Source organism: Corvus hawaiiensis, chromosome 22 (genome assembly GCF_020740725.1).
Source record: "Corvus hawaiiensis isolate bCorHaw1 chromosome 22, bCorHaw1.pri.cur, whole genome shotgun sequence".
Taxonomy (NCBI): Eukaryota; Metazoa; Chordata; class Aves; order Passeriformes; family Corvidae; genus Corvus; species Corvus hawaiiensis.
In genome coordinates this window covers 3,435,428-3,447,870 of record NC_063234.1, presented here as the reverse complement: position 1 = coordinate 3,447,870, position 12,443 = coordinate 3,435,428, and the positions used below count along the sequence as shown (strand labels likewise).

At 46.4% G+C, this 12,443-nt stretch overlaps 1 protein-coding gene across 4 annotated transcripts in view; it reads right to left on the bottom strand.

Annotated features, from left to right (window-relative positions):
* Positions 1 to 12,443, bottom strand: part of PRDM16 (PR/SET domain 16) — a 290,989-nt gene that overhangs the window by 135,156 nt on the left and 143,390 nt on the right. For all 4 annotated transcript variants that reach the window (XM_048326313.1, XM_048326314.1, XM_048326315.1 and 1 more), the window contains one exon: positions 8,493 to 8,543. In XM_048326313.1, coding sequence (XP_048182270.1) covers positions 8,493 to 8,543 — 51 coding nt within the window. The remainder of the gene's footprint in view (positions 1 to 8,492; positions 8,544 to 12,443) is intronic.

Sequence of the window (12,443 nt, the reverse complement as noted above, 5' to 3'; positions counted from 1 at the left end):
CTACAGAAAGAGGGAAAAACGGAACCAGGTATTAAGGGAAGAGATGAACAATGCAAGTCAAGACTTTCCTGGTTTTACCTATAAATATAAGTAATTGGAAGGGCAAACATTCAAGAAATGAAAATTCCTCTTGAGTCATTTTTAAATTGAATACTTAAGTAAAGAAGAATTCAGCACTGTCCTAAAAACTACCTTGAGGCAGCAGCACTGACACAAATTTCCAGAGTTTTCCCAGACTTTCTGTGAGGAAGAACCAACGCTCTGGGGGAGAGGAGCTGAAACTTAAGACTGAAATTCCAGTGGAAATTCAGAGAAGCAGTTCCTTCAGGCCTTGTGTTTTTTTTTCTTCTGGAACAGAAGGAATTATTGCACTGAGCAGGGTCTGAGATGTCCTGACAGCAGCAGTGCAGAGCTATCTCTGCAGCAGTTATTAATGAGCTGGAAAAACGCTGGGCAGCAAACTCGCCTCCCCTGCCCAAGGCCAAAATTCATGGCAACAAATCCCTAAAATAATCAGCTAACTCCAGAAGATTAGCAGAGAGGATGCCTCCACATGACAGAAGATTTCTTAATTTCAGTTACTTGCAAGGCTGCGTTGAGCAAGAGGAAAACTTCCTCTGAAGTTTATAAATGAGTTTCTAATCTATTCCCCAGCTTTCGGTGTTTCTGCTCTCTATTCCATGTTACAGGCTAAAATAAGGAGGGGAAAAAAGTAATAAAACAAATGAATCGCTTGGGTTAGCCAAGAAAGGATTGAAGCACCTCATTTGGACTCCTCCTGCTGCTACTATTACTATTATATATATATATTTTATATATTTATATGCATGTTTACAGAGCGTTGCTGAAATTTCCATGCTGAAACTTCCAGAGGGAAGGCACCACTGAACATCACAGAGGAGCTGACTTCTTGTGATTACTTTTCTATATTTTTCTTCCCAAACTGTCCCATGAAAAATAAATTTGGTTGGTTTGTTTTTTTTTTTCCCCCAGAACACATATTTTATTATCTCATAGAAATCTTGTAGAATCTAAAAATCAAAACACATCAAAATACACTGTGGTCCTGCAAGGTGTGTGCGACAACAGTCCCACCTTCACTGCTCAGCAGAACCTTGGTTTATTTCTAGAGCAAGGTATGAAAAAGAAAAATAAAAAACCCAACAAAAAGCATTTTCTGATTGTGTTATGTTATGTATATTTATATTTAATTATTTTCCACTGGCTTTCATTTTTACAGCAGCACCATCGGGGATGGACCCAACTTTAAGTCAGGCTGGTGGTTACTCACCCCCACACCCCCCTTTGCTCCCTCCCCAGCTGCTGTCCAGGTTTTCCCATTTATCCAGCGAGCTCCAAGAGGCTCCTGCCTGATCCAAATTCTCCTTATGATGGGATTAACCCAATCCTGCACAGCCCTCAGGATCCCAGGGTATGCTCACGGAACCATCTGGCCTCTCTAAGGTGTGGGACCACCCAATAAATCCCGACTCCTGATTCCCCCCGGAGCAGGATCCTTCCTCCCACACTGAGGGATATTCCCTGCTCCATGTAAAGATCTGGAGCTGGCACAGGGCAGGTCCTGCCTCTGCTGCTGGATCAGCTCCCACCCCACCCCAGGGGTGGCTCCAAATCCAGACCTGATTCCAGGACCTAATTCCAGCAAAACCTCGTGGCACACTCAGCTCAGGATCTGAGGAGGAATTGCAGAGCAGAGGGAGGGGAGGCGGGGGGGGGTGTTACCTTCCCAGTTACCACACAGCCCCGAAATCCCACAGGCCATCATTCCAAAATTTGTGATGTTTTGTCTACTCTGGTGATTTAAGGTTTGTCAGAAAATGTCAGAAAGGCCACGGGGCCAAGGGCTTCCTGATGACTGAGGATTTTCTTTCACATGACCTTCCTGAAGTTGATTTTGGGCTCCAGACAGTGCTGCCTTCAGCCCTGACAGGGGCCGGCTGGCAGCAGATTCATGGGGATCTCTGGGGCATTCTGGCATTTTCAAACTGAGTCGGGGCTGTAATGCCTCCTAATCATCCAGAATATTGTTTCACTGGCGGGGTGGAAATGCCAGCCCCTCACCTGGCTTAGCAGGGAGAAGGAGCCTGTGCTCCAAGGGGTGCAGACAATTAAAAACTCTTCGGATGCGAGCGGGCAAACACGAATGTCGAGTGTCGGCATTTCATGTGTGACAATGCACGTGGCTTTGAGCAGGGGAGCACTGACATGAGTTCCACAGACACAGAGAGAAAAGGAGGATTGGGAGAGAAGTGTTAAAACTGTTAATTTAACCTTTACTTTGTGTTTAAACAGGTAATTTGTGTTGGAACTGCTCAATGTGTGTTTGTGAGCGTTCCCACAAACCCCAAGCAAAGGGAGCAGGGACTGGCATGTGAGGGTTTCACACTCTTTAGGAAGCTTTTGGTTATAAAAAGTTTGCATGCGTTATCAGCGTAAGTGGTTAATCAGCAAAATGTCTTAATGAGTCTCCTTTGTGCCCTGGTCACAGAACCATGGAATGGTTTGGGTTGGACCTTAAAGCTCATCCCATTCCACCCCCTGCCATGGGCAGGGACACCTTCCACCACCCCAGGTTGCTCCAAGCCCCGTCCAACCTGGCCTTGGACACTTCCAGGGATGGGGCAGCCACAGCTTCTCTGGGCACCCTGTTCCAGGGCCTCCCCACCCTCACAGGGAAGGAGTCTAAATCATTTATTTTGCCAAGGGAGCAGCCTCCTGCCTCCTCATCTCCACAAAAATGCAGTTTCTAACTCAAAGCCTGTGTGTCTGGGCTTGAAATGCATCATGAGGACAAGGTGACCTCTCCTAAGTCTGCTCCTGGAGTTCAGGGACACTTTTACCCGAGGATGCTGCTCGCTGGAGCCGTGTGTCACCTGAGCTGTGCGTGCAGCACATTTTGGACACCTCCTCAGCCCCAGCAATCCAGGGAAATCAGACAGCAGGTGATAAATCAGTGCTGGAGAACAGCTCGACATCACAGCTCTGGGGTTTGCACCGGAGGGAGGAGGAGAAGAACCAACTCTCTCACAAAAAGATCTCATTTAAAACTGCGCGAGGCGTTCACATCGTATCCAAAATCCACATTCTTTGCTGCAGAGAAATGGGAGATTGGCATTAACCACTTCATAGCCTGGAGTTGTGGGAGCCCTGGGACTGCCACTGTTCCACCTTGTGCCGTGCGTGTGCCTGGGGCTGCCTCAGCATTCTGGAGATATGGAGAGAGCAAACTTAACCACTGCAAGTCCTCCTAACTTGGCCTGATTTATGGGCTCAACCCCCACCGAGATCTCTTCGTGGAGCCATTTCTCATACCCACACTCACTAAACAACCAAGCCCAAACATCTGTATCACAGAAATTCAACATACAGTGTTATTCCTGCGAAATAATTTAACCATCAGGTCCTTTGCCGACTTTTCCATGCCAGCTTTACACCTTTTTTTTACTTTACATGCTTCATTTCAGCAAAATCAAGGATGCAAACTTCTTAGAAGTACTTAGTTTCCATGGAAACCTAAGCTGACCGCAACATTATTGTTCTCAAGAGGGAACTGACTTTACTATATGTTCATTCACTGAATTAATGGACTCCTGGTTCTTTTATTACCAGCCCTCTAACAATAGAAAGAGAGAAATGTTATAAAAAAGACTCTCAGACAACTGTCCACTCTTTTGTCCAGGGCTTATTGGAATGACGCAAGTCTATTCAGGAAAAGATTATAAAAATCAACTCAAAGCTGCCTCTGTTTGTGGCCGCTAAATATACCTTTATTTCATAAAGATACAACCTATAAAACAAGCAAATTAAAGCTCTTTCTGAAATAGTAACAGTGAGGCAGCAGCCCCGGAGAAACGGGGCTTTAGCTCTGATATCTGGGATTGTTCTGGGGTTGTGGAGCATCTTTAACCCCCAGCTCTGTGTAAATTCTCCTCCAGGATGAGGATGGAGGGGGCAATTCTCCAACGTACAGGAAAATGAAGAAAAATCCCTGCAAACTGTGGGCTTAAATCCTCCCTGAGAGTTGTAGGACACCTTCCATGAGCTGGGGATGATAGATCCCCGTTAAGTGCAGAAAGGCACGTGCAATTTGTGCTGCAAGGGCAGCAGCTTGGAGCAGGCCGGGTTCAGCTCTCCGCTTTGCTCTCTCAGGGTGCACAATGTGCTGCCAGCCCCCGCTCAGGCCTTGGGGGGGTTTGGCCTGCCCAGTAATTGCTGCACAAAAGACAGTGAACAGTTCCCTTGCTCGTCCCTAACTACCTTCCTGACTGCTTATTGAAGTCTGATTTCTTACTCCTCTGGGTCATCATTCATCAGCCCCGCAGATCCCGCCGGGAGAGCCCGGCCAGACCTCTCCACATCCCTCCTTGCCAGAGGCCATTCCTGACGGCCCCGTGATATAGAAAATGTCTTCACAGCGACCCGGCGGGACGAGCCGCGGCCATAATACCCAAATAATCATTTTGCAAATTATCATAATTATCAATCAATCATCCCGGTGCGAACAATGTGCTCCTGAAGTATCAGATGGTTCCTGTGACCTGTAGCATTTTGGATATAATAATAAACCCGGGGAGATTTATGGCCCCATCCCACCTCGCATCTGCAGCAGCAAAACACTCGTTGGGGTTTTACTTTTGCTTTAGAGCTGAAAGCTTTCCTCATACCTGGGTTTCTTGGTTGCTACTTGATGCTTTTCTAAGGGACCAGAATTTCTAATCACACCCAGTTTTCTAAAATTAACTTTATTTAAAAAAAAATAAAAATCAGTGTGATTTGTGAGTGCAGAATAAACTGCTTAAATTGCTTTTATTTTGCAGCCTCATCATCATTATATTTACAGCTTCTAATATCTGGCAATGTAGGAATGAGGCCAGCCAAAGGAGGAGGGGGAAATTGGTTTTATCTTCAGTTTTTGTTGTGTTTTGCACAATGCCAGATTGAATCCAACCCTTTTGAAGCCGATAGCATCTCCCGCTCCCCGCGCAGCACATTCTTGTTAATGGATAAATTCAAGCTCTCCAGAAAGTCAAAGAATAAATTTAAAGCCTTTTGCCAAATGCCTATCCTATTGGATTTTGATAAGACGGCTATTGAGCTTTAATAATGTCTTCTATCCTTTTTCAGCTGGCCCTTAACATGTCTCTTTATTTGTCCCTAAAGCCTCTTCAGCGATGCCTTTTTATTACAAGTCTCTCAGCTTGCTCTCAGGGGAGACAGGGTCGACAAGAGTGATAGATAGATAACTCTATAGATTATCTCCCACAGATGTTTTCTCTCCAGTAGCCCCTCAGGCTATTCCCTCTAAGTAAACAGAAACTAAATAGAGAGTCTACTGAAGAGAGAAGTCCCTGAGGTCCCTTGTCACCACGGTCAGAAAAACAACCCGACCCAGGGAGCTTGGCTGGGAGCTCTGCACACACAGAGAATCCTTCCCCAGCATTCTGGAGCCCTCATCCAAAGTGACCCTTGGAGGGGAGAGAAATGCATCTACTTGGGGAAAAAAATATGGTGTGTAATGGACACAGGCCTTGCTTCCTGCTGGAGGAAGGGGAAATCCTTCAGCTCAGAGTTAAAGCAAAATGAACACGGGGACGGTGACAATGACAACGAGCTGTTTGTTCCGTTTATTAAATGCAGTGGGGAAGCTTGGAAAATTCAGAGGGAGAGGACACTGAGCTGCTCTCTAAGGAAAATAAACAGAGTGCAGGGACATGGGCTGGGAAAAAGACTTTTGGGAGCAGGGGACAATAAACCCACAGGTATAACTCATGGTTTTGTCTCTGAGTGTCTGCATTCAGGTCACTAAAATAACCAAAATAAGTGACTCTCCTGTTTTAGTATTGCTTCCACCACTGGTGATTTAAAATTAAACCAACAGGATGAGGAGCTCATGTGTATTTGTCTGAATTAAACTAAATATCAGCAAGCAAAGGTGATACAAGCTCGTTAGGAATACACCAATTTCAGTCCATGGAGCTGCACAGATACGGAAAATGATCCTGGATATGGCTCCTTTAATGACAATGAATTATTCCTGTCAGACCACCTCTAACAAAGAAATCAGCTTTGTGGGGTTAGTGGTCCCAGCAGAAATAACAGTAACACGAACTGAAAAATACTGGATATAGTGGGAAATACTTATTCTTTGTGCTCCAAGCCAAAGAAGAGCTTGTTTTTTTCTACCAGATAACAGGCTCTGCTGTGCTGCATCTTCAGACTTTTCACTGCCTTTCAGTTCATTGAAGTTATGTAAAAGAGCATTTTTTTCCCGGGAGCTTAATAGCAGAGAGAGTTCTGGCGTCAGTTTTAAGCAGAGATTGCTTCCCGCACGTCTCCCTGCACCTCTCACTGCCATCACCTTCCCTTCCCAGCTTTTTCCTGGTTTTATGGATTTTTCTCTGCATCCCAGATTTTGTTTTTTGCTCTTTCTAGTCCTTGTTAGTGCCCAATTCTGAATCTGTGATGCAGCAGTCAAAGGAAGCACTGAAATTATGGCCTCCGCAGCTCCGATTTCCTCCCCTCCCAGTTTAAATCAGGCCACCCACTACAGTTACATTTGCCACCAACTCATCTCTGAAGGAATAGGAATAAATTGGAGTCAAATCTCAACTATTGTGTCTTCAGGGATATGACAACTGAATGATTTAGAGAGGCTGGAAAAGGAAATCTGCTCCCAAGAGGGTTTTGTGCCACCGGAGCCAAATGCCAGAGTGCTACTTCCAAACAATTGAGAGATCCTACAAAAATTGTCCCGAGTGATTTCTCATTCTTTAGTTTTCATTTTCTCCTGACTGAAAAGCTGTCTCGCAGTAGTCTTTTCACAAGCCATAAAGTTTAGACTTGAACTCTTTACCTTACTGCTCTGACCTCCTTTACCCCAGCTGTAAAACCCTACTGCCCATCCTTCAATAAATTTATCACCTCATAAACTCCCACTAGTGCTTCTCTACAATGCATTTAAAAGACACAAGTGGAAGGCCAGGCCTTCCCCCCTTGTCAAATATCATAATTGTCCAGTTTTATACCTGCTGCACGGGGAAATATTTAAGGACACGGCACTTTTCAAAGACCTGCAGTTTTTTGTAACAATCTCCCTTGAAATAAAAGCACAAAGTTTAAATATAAACCCATGGATTGAGCATATAAAACTGCCAGTCTCGTGTTTCCCTGTTTCACACAACTCCTGCTCTCTTTGGGGTAATGCAGATCCTGGAGGTGAGGATGGAGAGTTCATTTGTGATATCATAATTAAAGACTGAATAAGAAATAGCTGGGCCCTGGAGAATTCCCTCCGTCCTTGTGAGAAGTGTGGGGGGATAATAAGAACCTGCCACCTTGTCACCACGTCTGTCCAGACAAAAGGATCCCACAGAGACAGGGACAGACACCCCATGAGTTATGGAGGTGCCCAAGGTAAAAAGTTCAGCCCTGGTGCCACAGGTCCCTGGCGAGGTCACGGCGCGCTCAGAGGGTGTTTCCTCTTGGGAGCCTCGAAAATGAAACCTGCTTTTTTCTTTTTTATCGTGGTAAGAACAGAACAGGCCATACTGGACAAGTGTCTAAATCCCTTTTCCCAGCCTGACTGTGGAGCCTGGCAAGGATTGCATTTCCCTCTGTTCGGCAGAGGGAAGCAAGGGATTCCTTTCATCTTTCAGAGCGGAGAAGCAGCATCGGCGCTCGCCCGAAGGAAGAGCAGCAAAGGCAGCTGTGGCAAGGTCCAACCTCAGAGAATTCAAAAACTTCATCAGCAGGACTGTGAACATCCTTTGTAAGACAATTCCATATAAAAGGAGTCACAACCAGCTCCTTATTTCCATGAGGACACACAAGCTCCAGCTGTTGAGAGGCTCTAATCAAACCTGACTTGTAACGCTTTAATTAGCAGAGCTGTTAACCAACAAAATCTCATTTTAGTGCTTCTGAGAGCAACCCCAACCCAAACAGCAGCCTGGCTACCCAAATATGCCATGCTGAGGCTGCCTCCCAGCTCCAGTGAGGACATTTGTGCAGCTGGGCTGAGTGTGGAACACATTTTATCTGGTCACTGTTACAGCTCGAGCCCCACAATGTGATGAAAAGCACAGACCTGCTCCTTTTCCCTTGGACTTCACATTAGCCACATTTACATGCTGAAGCAACCTCCAAAAATTTCGCACTTTTAACAAAGGACCAACATTTTCTTTTACTGGAAAAAAGGTAAATGAGGTTTCTCGCTTTGGCCCAGCAGCTGTTTGTGTTGTAGCAGAATCAAGGAACACCTCAAACTATTATTTTCTCTTTCATAATGACTGGAATCACAAAAAGACAGAAAAATACGCCAACAGAACCACAGCACTTAATCCAAAAAAGCAACAGCAAACACTGGAAAACTTTTACGACGTTATTGTCATCGACACCTTGGTTCAAAAGTGAGGGAAGAGTGTCCAAGCCAGGGAATAAAACAACTCCCAGAAGACTGAGCCATGTCCTACCTTTTTTATACTGCCCTCCTGGGAGGTCACCTCGGGATCAGTCAGTATTTGCTGAGGAGAAAATAGAACAGAAAGAAAATTGAGTTGAGTTGCAACTAAGAATGTTATAAAATAATAGAGATTATTCTTGCTGTTGTTACGATGATGAAGGAGGAGGAAGAATTAATATTAAATTATTGATAATAATGGCCAAAACTCTCAACAGTTTTTACCACAACTGTTAGATTTTAAGATTTTGTGTTGCTTCTGTGAATAATTCCCTCAGACCTGGCAGACAAGGACAGGTTTCTCTCCCACAAGGCAGGTGTGGACAACACGGGCACCAAGGGAACAGGGACCCTCAGGCTCTGGGGGAGGGAATCCCTCTGGAGCAGGGGATGCTCCGGCCCCCCAGCGCTCCATCAGCTGCTCTGGGAGCTCCTTAATTCCCCCTCCAGCCGAGGTGTGGTGGAACAAGTCATTAAATCGCTGCTGTGCTCCACCTCAGATTAGCTCCAGGTCAGCGGGCATTCGGGAGGTCAAGTACCTCAACTTTGCATCACCCTGGATACCCCACCAGGGTAAACACACGGGGAACGGAGCTGATCGAGCGGCCCACGCCGGGAATTCCAGCGGCTCCCGGCGCTCTGGGGGGGGATCCGGGATGGCTGAGGTCAAACAGACCCCTGAGGACAGGATGGGGGCAGGGTGCTCGGGGATCCCGGGCCAGGGGGAGGTGATTGGGCTGCCAAAGAGCAGGAAAAACCTCCAAGGGACAGAGATGAATATGCAAGAAAAGAAGGGAAGGGAAGGGAAGGGAAGGGAAGGGAAGGGAAGGGAAGGGAAGGGAAGGGAAGGGAAGGGAAGGGAAGGGAAGGGAAGGGAAGGGAAGGAAGGGAAGGAAGGCAAGGCAAGGCAAGGCAAGGCAGGCAAGGCAAGGCAAGGCAAGGCAAGGCAAGGCAAGGCCAAGGCAAGGCAAGGCAAGGCAAGGCAAGGCAAGGCAAGGCAAGGCAAGGCAAGGCAAGGCAAGGCAAGGAAAGGCAAGGCAAGGAAAGGAAAGGAAAGAGAAAAGGAAAGGAAAGGAAAGGAAAGGAAAGGAAAGGAAAGGAAAGGAAAGGAAAGGAAAGGAAAGGAAAGTGGAAAGGACAAGGAAGGAAAGGAAAGGAAAGGAAAGGAAAGGAAAGGAAAGGAAAGGAAAGGAAGGAAAGGAAAGGAAAGGAAAGGAAAGGAAGAGAAAGGAAAGGAAAGGAAAAGGAAAGGAAAGGAAAGGAAAGGAAAGGAAAGGAAAGGAAAGGAAAGAAGGAAAGGAAAGGAAAGGAAAAGGAAAGGAAAGGAAAGGAAAGGAAAGGAAAGGAAAGGAAAGGAAAGGAAAGGAAAGGAAAGGAAAGGAGAGGAGAGGAAAGGAGAGGAAAGGAGAGGAGAGGAAAGGAAAGGAGAGGAGAGAGAGGAGAGAGGAGAGGCTCCATTGCACTTCAGCAGCTGAGGGTTTGGCATGAAGTTCTTGGCCCCCTTTGGCCATGCCCAGGTGAGATCGACTGATTTACAGATTCCCAGCCCGTTGCCAAATCTCCAGCTCAGCTGCACTAACAAGGGGCTGTGTTTCCATGGGAAGAACCCCAAACCATTCCGTGCTTTACACCAGCTCTAATGGACGTTGAAACTGCGGTTTCCAAAGTAGCTGAGAGCAAATAGGATCAAGAGGCAAATCCCAGAGCCATAAAATTCTGTGTTCCGACCCTGGAGCACCCTGACATCCCCTTGAATGACTGGAGTTAAACACCCATCCTGCCTGGCCTGGATGTCACGAGCTTCCAGGGAATGCTGACTGCTCCCAGTGCTCTCACCAGGAACCAGCAACCCCCAAAAACCTTTGGAGAATTAGGCCATGAAACTTTCAGAGCTGAAACAGAAATGCAAAACGACTCCAAAACATCCACGGGACGCAGCTGCCTCCAAATGAAGACACTTGCCTGTAATTATTAAGTGCAAAAAGCCTTGGACACAATTGGAGAAGTGTGTGCAGGCAGAGTGGGTAATCCGCCCGTCCAGCAGCACCATAAACATGGAGGGGAAAGAAAACTCCAATGAAGTGCAAATTGGGCTGTGGTGGAGCCCTGTATAAACAGGCTTAAGAGTCAGAATTCCTGAGTCGGAATCGAGATGCCAACACAAGCTTCCTTTTGTTGGTTTGGACAGAGCTGTGCTCAAGGGGCAAGTTCCTTCTCTCAAACCTTTTTTTTTTTTTGCCTTTCAGTTCATGCAGATCCTGAATTTTGAAGTTCTTAGAGAACAGAATTTCTGTGAAAATATTTCATCCACATTCCAAAACGGCGAATTTGCAGAAAATCCTCTGTAAGATCTTGCTGCTCGTTCGGATATTTGAAAATGGCTGATTTTTGATATTTGAGTTTCCATCTATTACAGAACTTCTGGGGGACAAAAACCTCAATATCATGAAGAATTTTGATTTTGATGGAACCGTCTCTGCACTCAAACTGTCAGAACATGGACAATTAATGGTGAACATGGTGGTGGTGCTGCACTGACTTGATGATCTTAAAGGTCTTTTCCAACCTTCACAGTTCTGTGATTCTATGGGTGAAAAGGCATTTTAGCAGAAGGGGGAGAGTAGGAACTGGTTTAGATTAAATATTTCATCCTTACTTTACACGTGGTTTAAAAAAAAGATGTCCAAAATACAGTGTGGGCCTAAGCTCCACCACAGACCATCTGCATTGGCCTGGACATGTCCCACAGCCCAGTGTCCTGAATGTCCCATTTTCCTGCTCCAGCTGAGCAGGTTGGCAGCTTGGCACTGCTGGGGTCTCTGTGTAGGAGCAGAGGCCAGAATTCCAAACCTCCCCTTGCCCAAACCCTGCCAGGGCTCCGAACGAACCTCCAGAAACCTTCCTGGGTGGAGGAGAGCACCTCAAAATCGTCCTGGTGCGTTCCCAGTGTGGAATAAACACTGTCTGGTGACACCTATCTCACCAGACATCAATCAACAGCCACACCAGGTGCCCTGGAGCAGAGCCCATCCCGGGATTCCTCTCCACAGCACGTGGGAAGGGGGATGATGCAACACTGGGATGTCCATGGCACCTCCCCATTAGAGAGCAGAGGGAGAACCAGGCAAAGCAAGTCCCAGATATGATGTTTATTAAGAAAAAATAACAAAAAGATACTTTGAAAATCTGCTCATTGGGTAATTTTAGCTCAGGCTAGGCTTCATCTCATGCGAGTGCCACGAGACTAAATATAGAGCTCGACGTGTGCAGTGGGCTGCACTCCTGCACTTAACACAAGATGTTCCTAAATGTGCTCAAAATTTACACCACATGCTTTTCCTATCAACTGATCTGTTGATTTTAGCCAGGAGAAAGACAACATGTCAGCAGCAGCCACGTCAGGAGAGCCTGTGCCTTAGGGCTGGGCTGGAGATGGATCTGCCCCACCAGTGAGGGATTTCCCCGCCCTTCCTTCCCTGGGCTCAGGGAATTGGTGGCAACAGGATCCTGCCTCAGTTCCACCAGTTAGGGATGTGCTAGAATTTTTGCAAAGCCCCCCGAATGTATACTAAACATGTCAGGGAACACCATGTGATTCTTTTTGAAAAACAGTTTACAAGCTGGCATTCTCCAGCTGCAGTTAACCCTAATTTGATTACATTACCGAGACAGATCACAATGAGCTTATGTAAATAGTAACGTTATCCATTCATTCCCCCAGCTCAGATAAACTGTCATTTAGGGGGGAAAAAGCCTCCAACCCAAACTTCAATAGGCACAGCCTGATGCGTTCAGCAAAGCATGGTGTGGTCAGCAAACTCTGGGGGCGAAGATGACAGACCTGAGCCTGCCCCTGCTGGATCTCTGTGAGTCTGGATTTTAAACAGATATTTCTACATCTGTTCAGAGTTGGAAGGAGAGAATGCCCAGTAATTGCACAGAAGTCAGGAGGCAGATGACAGCA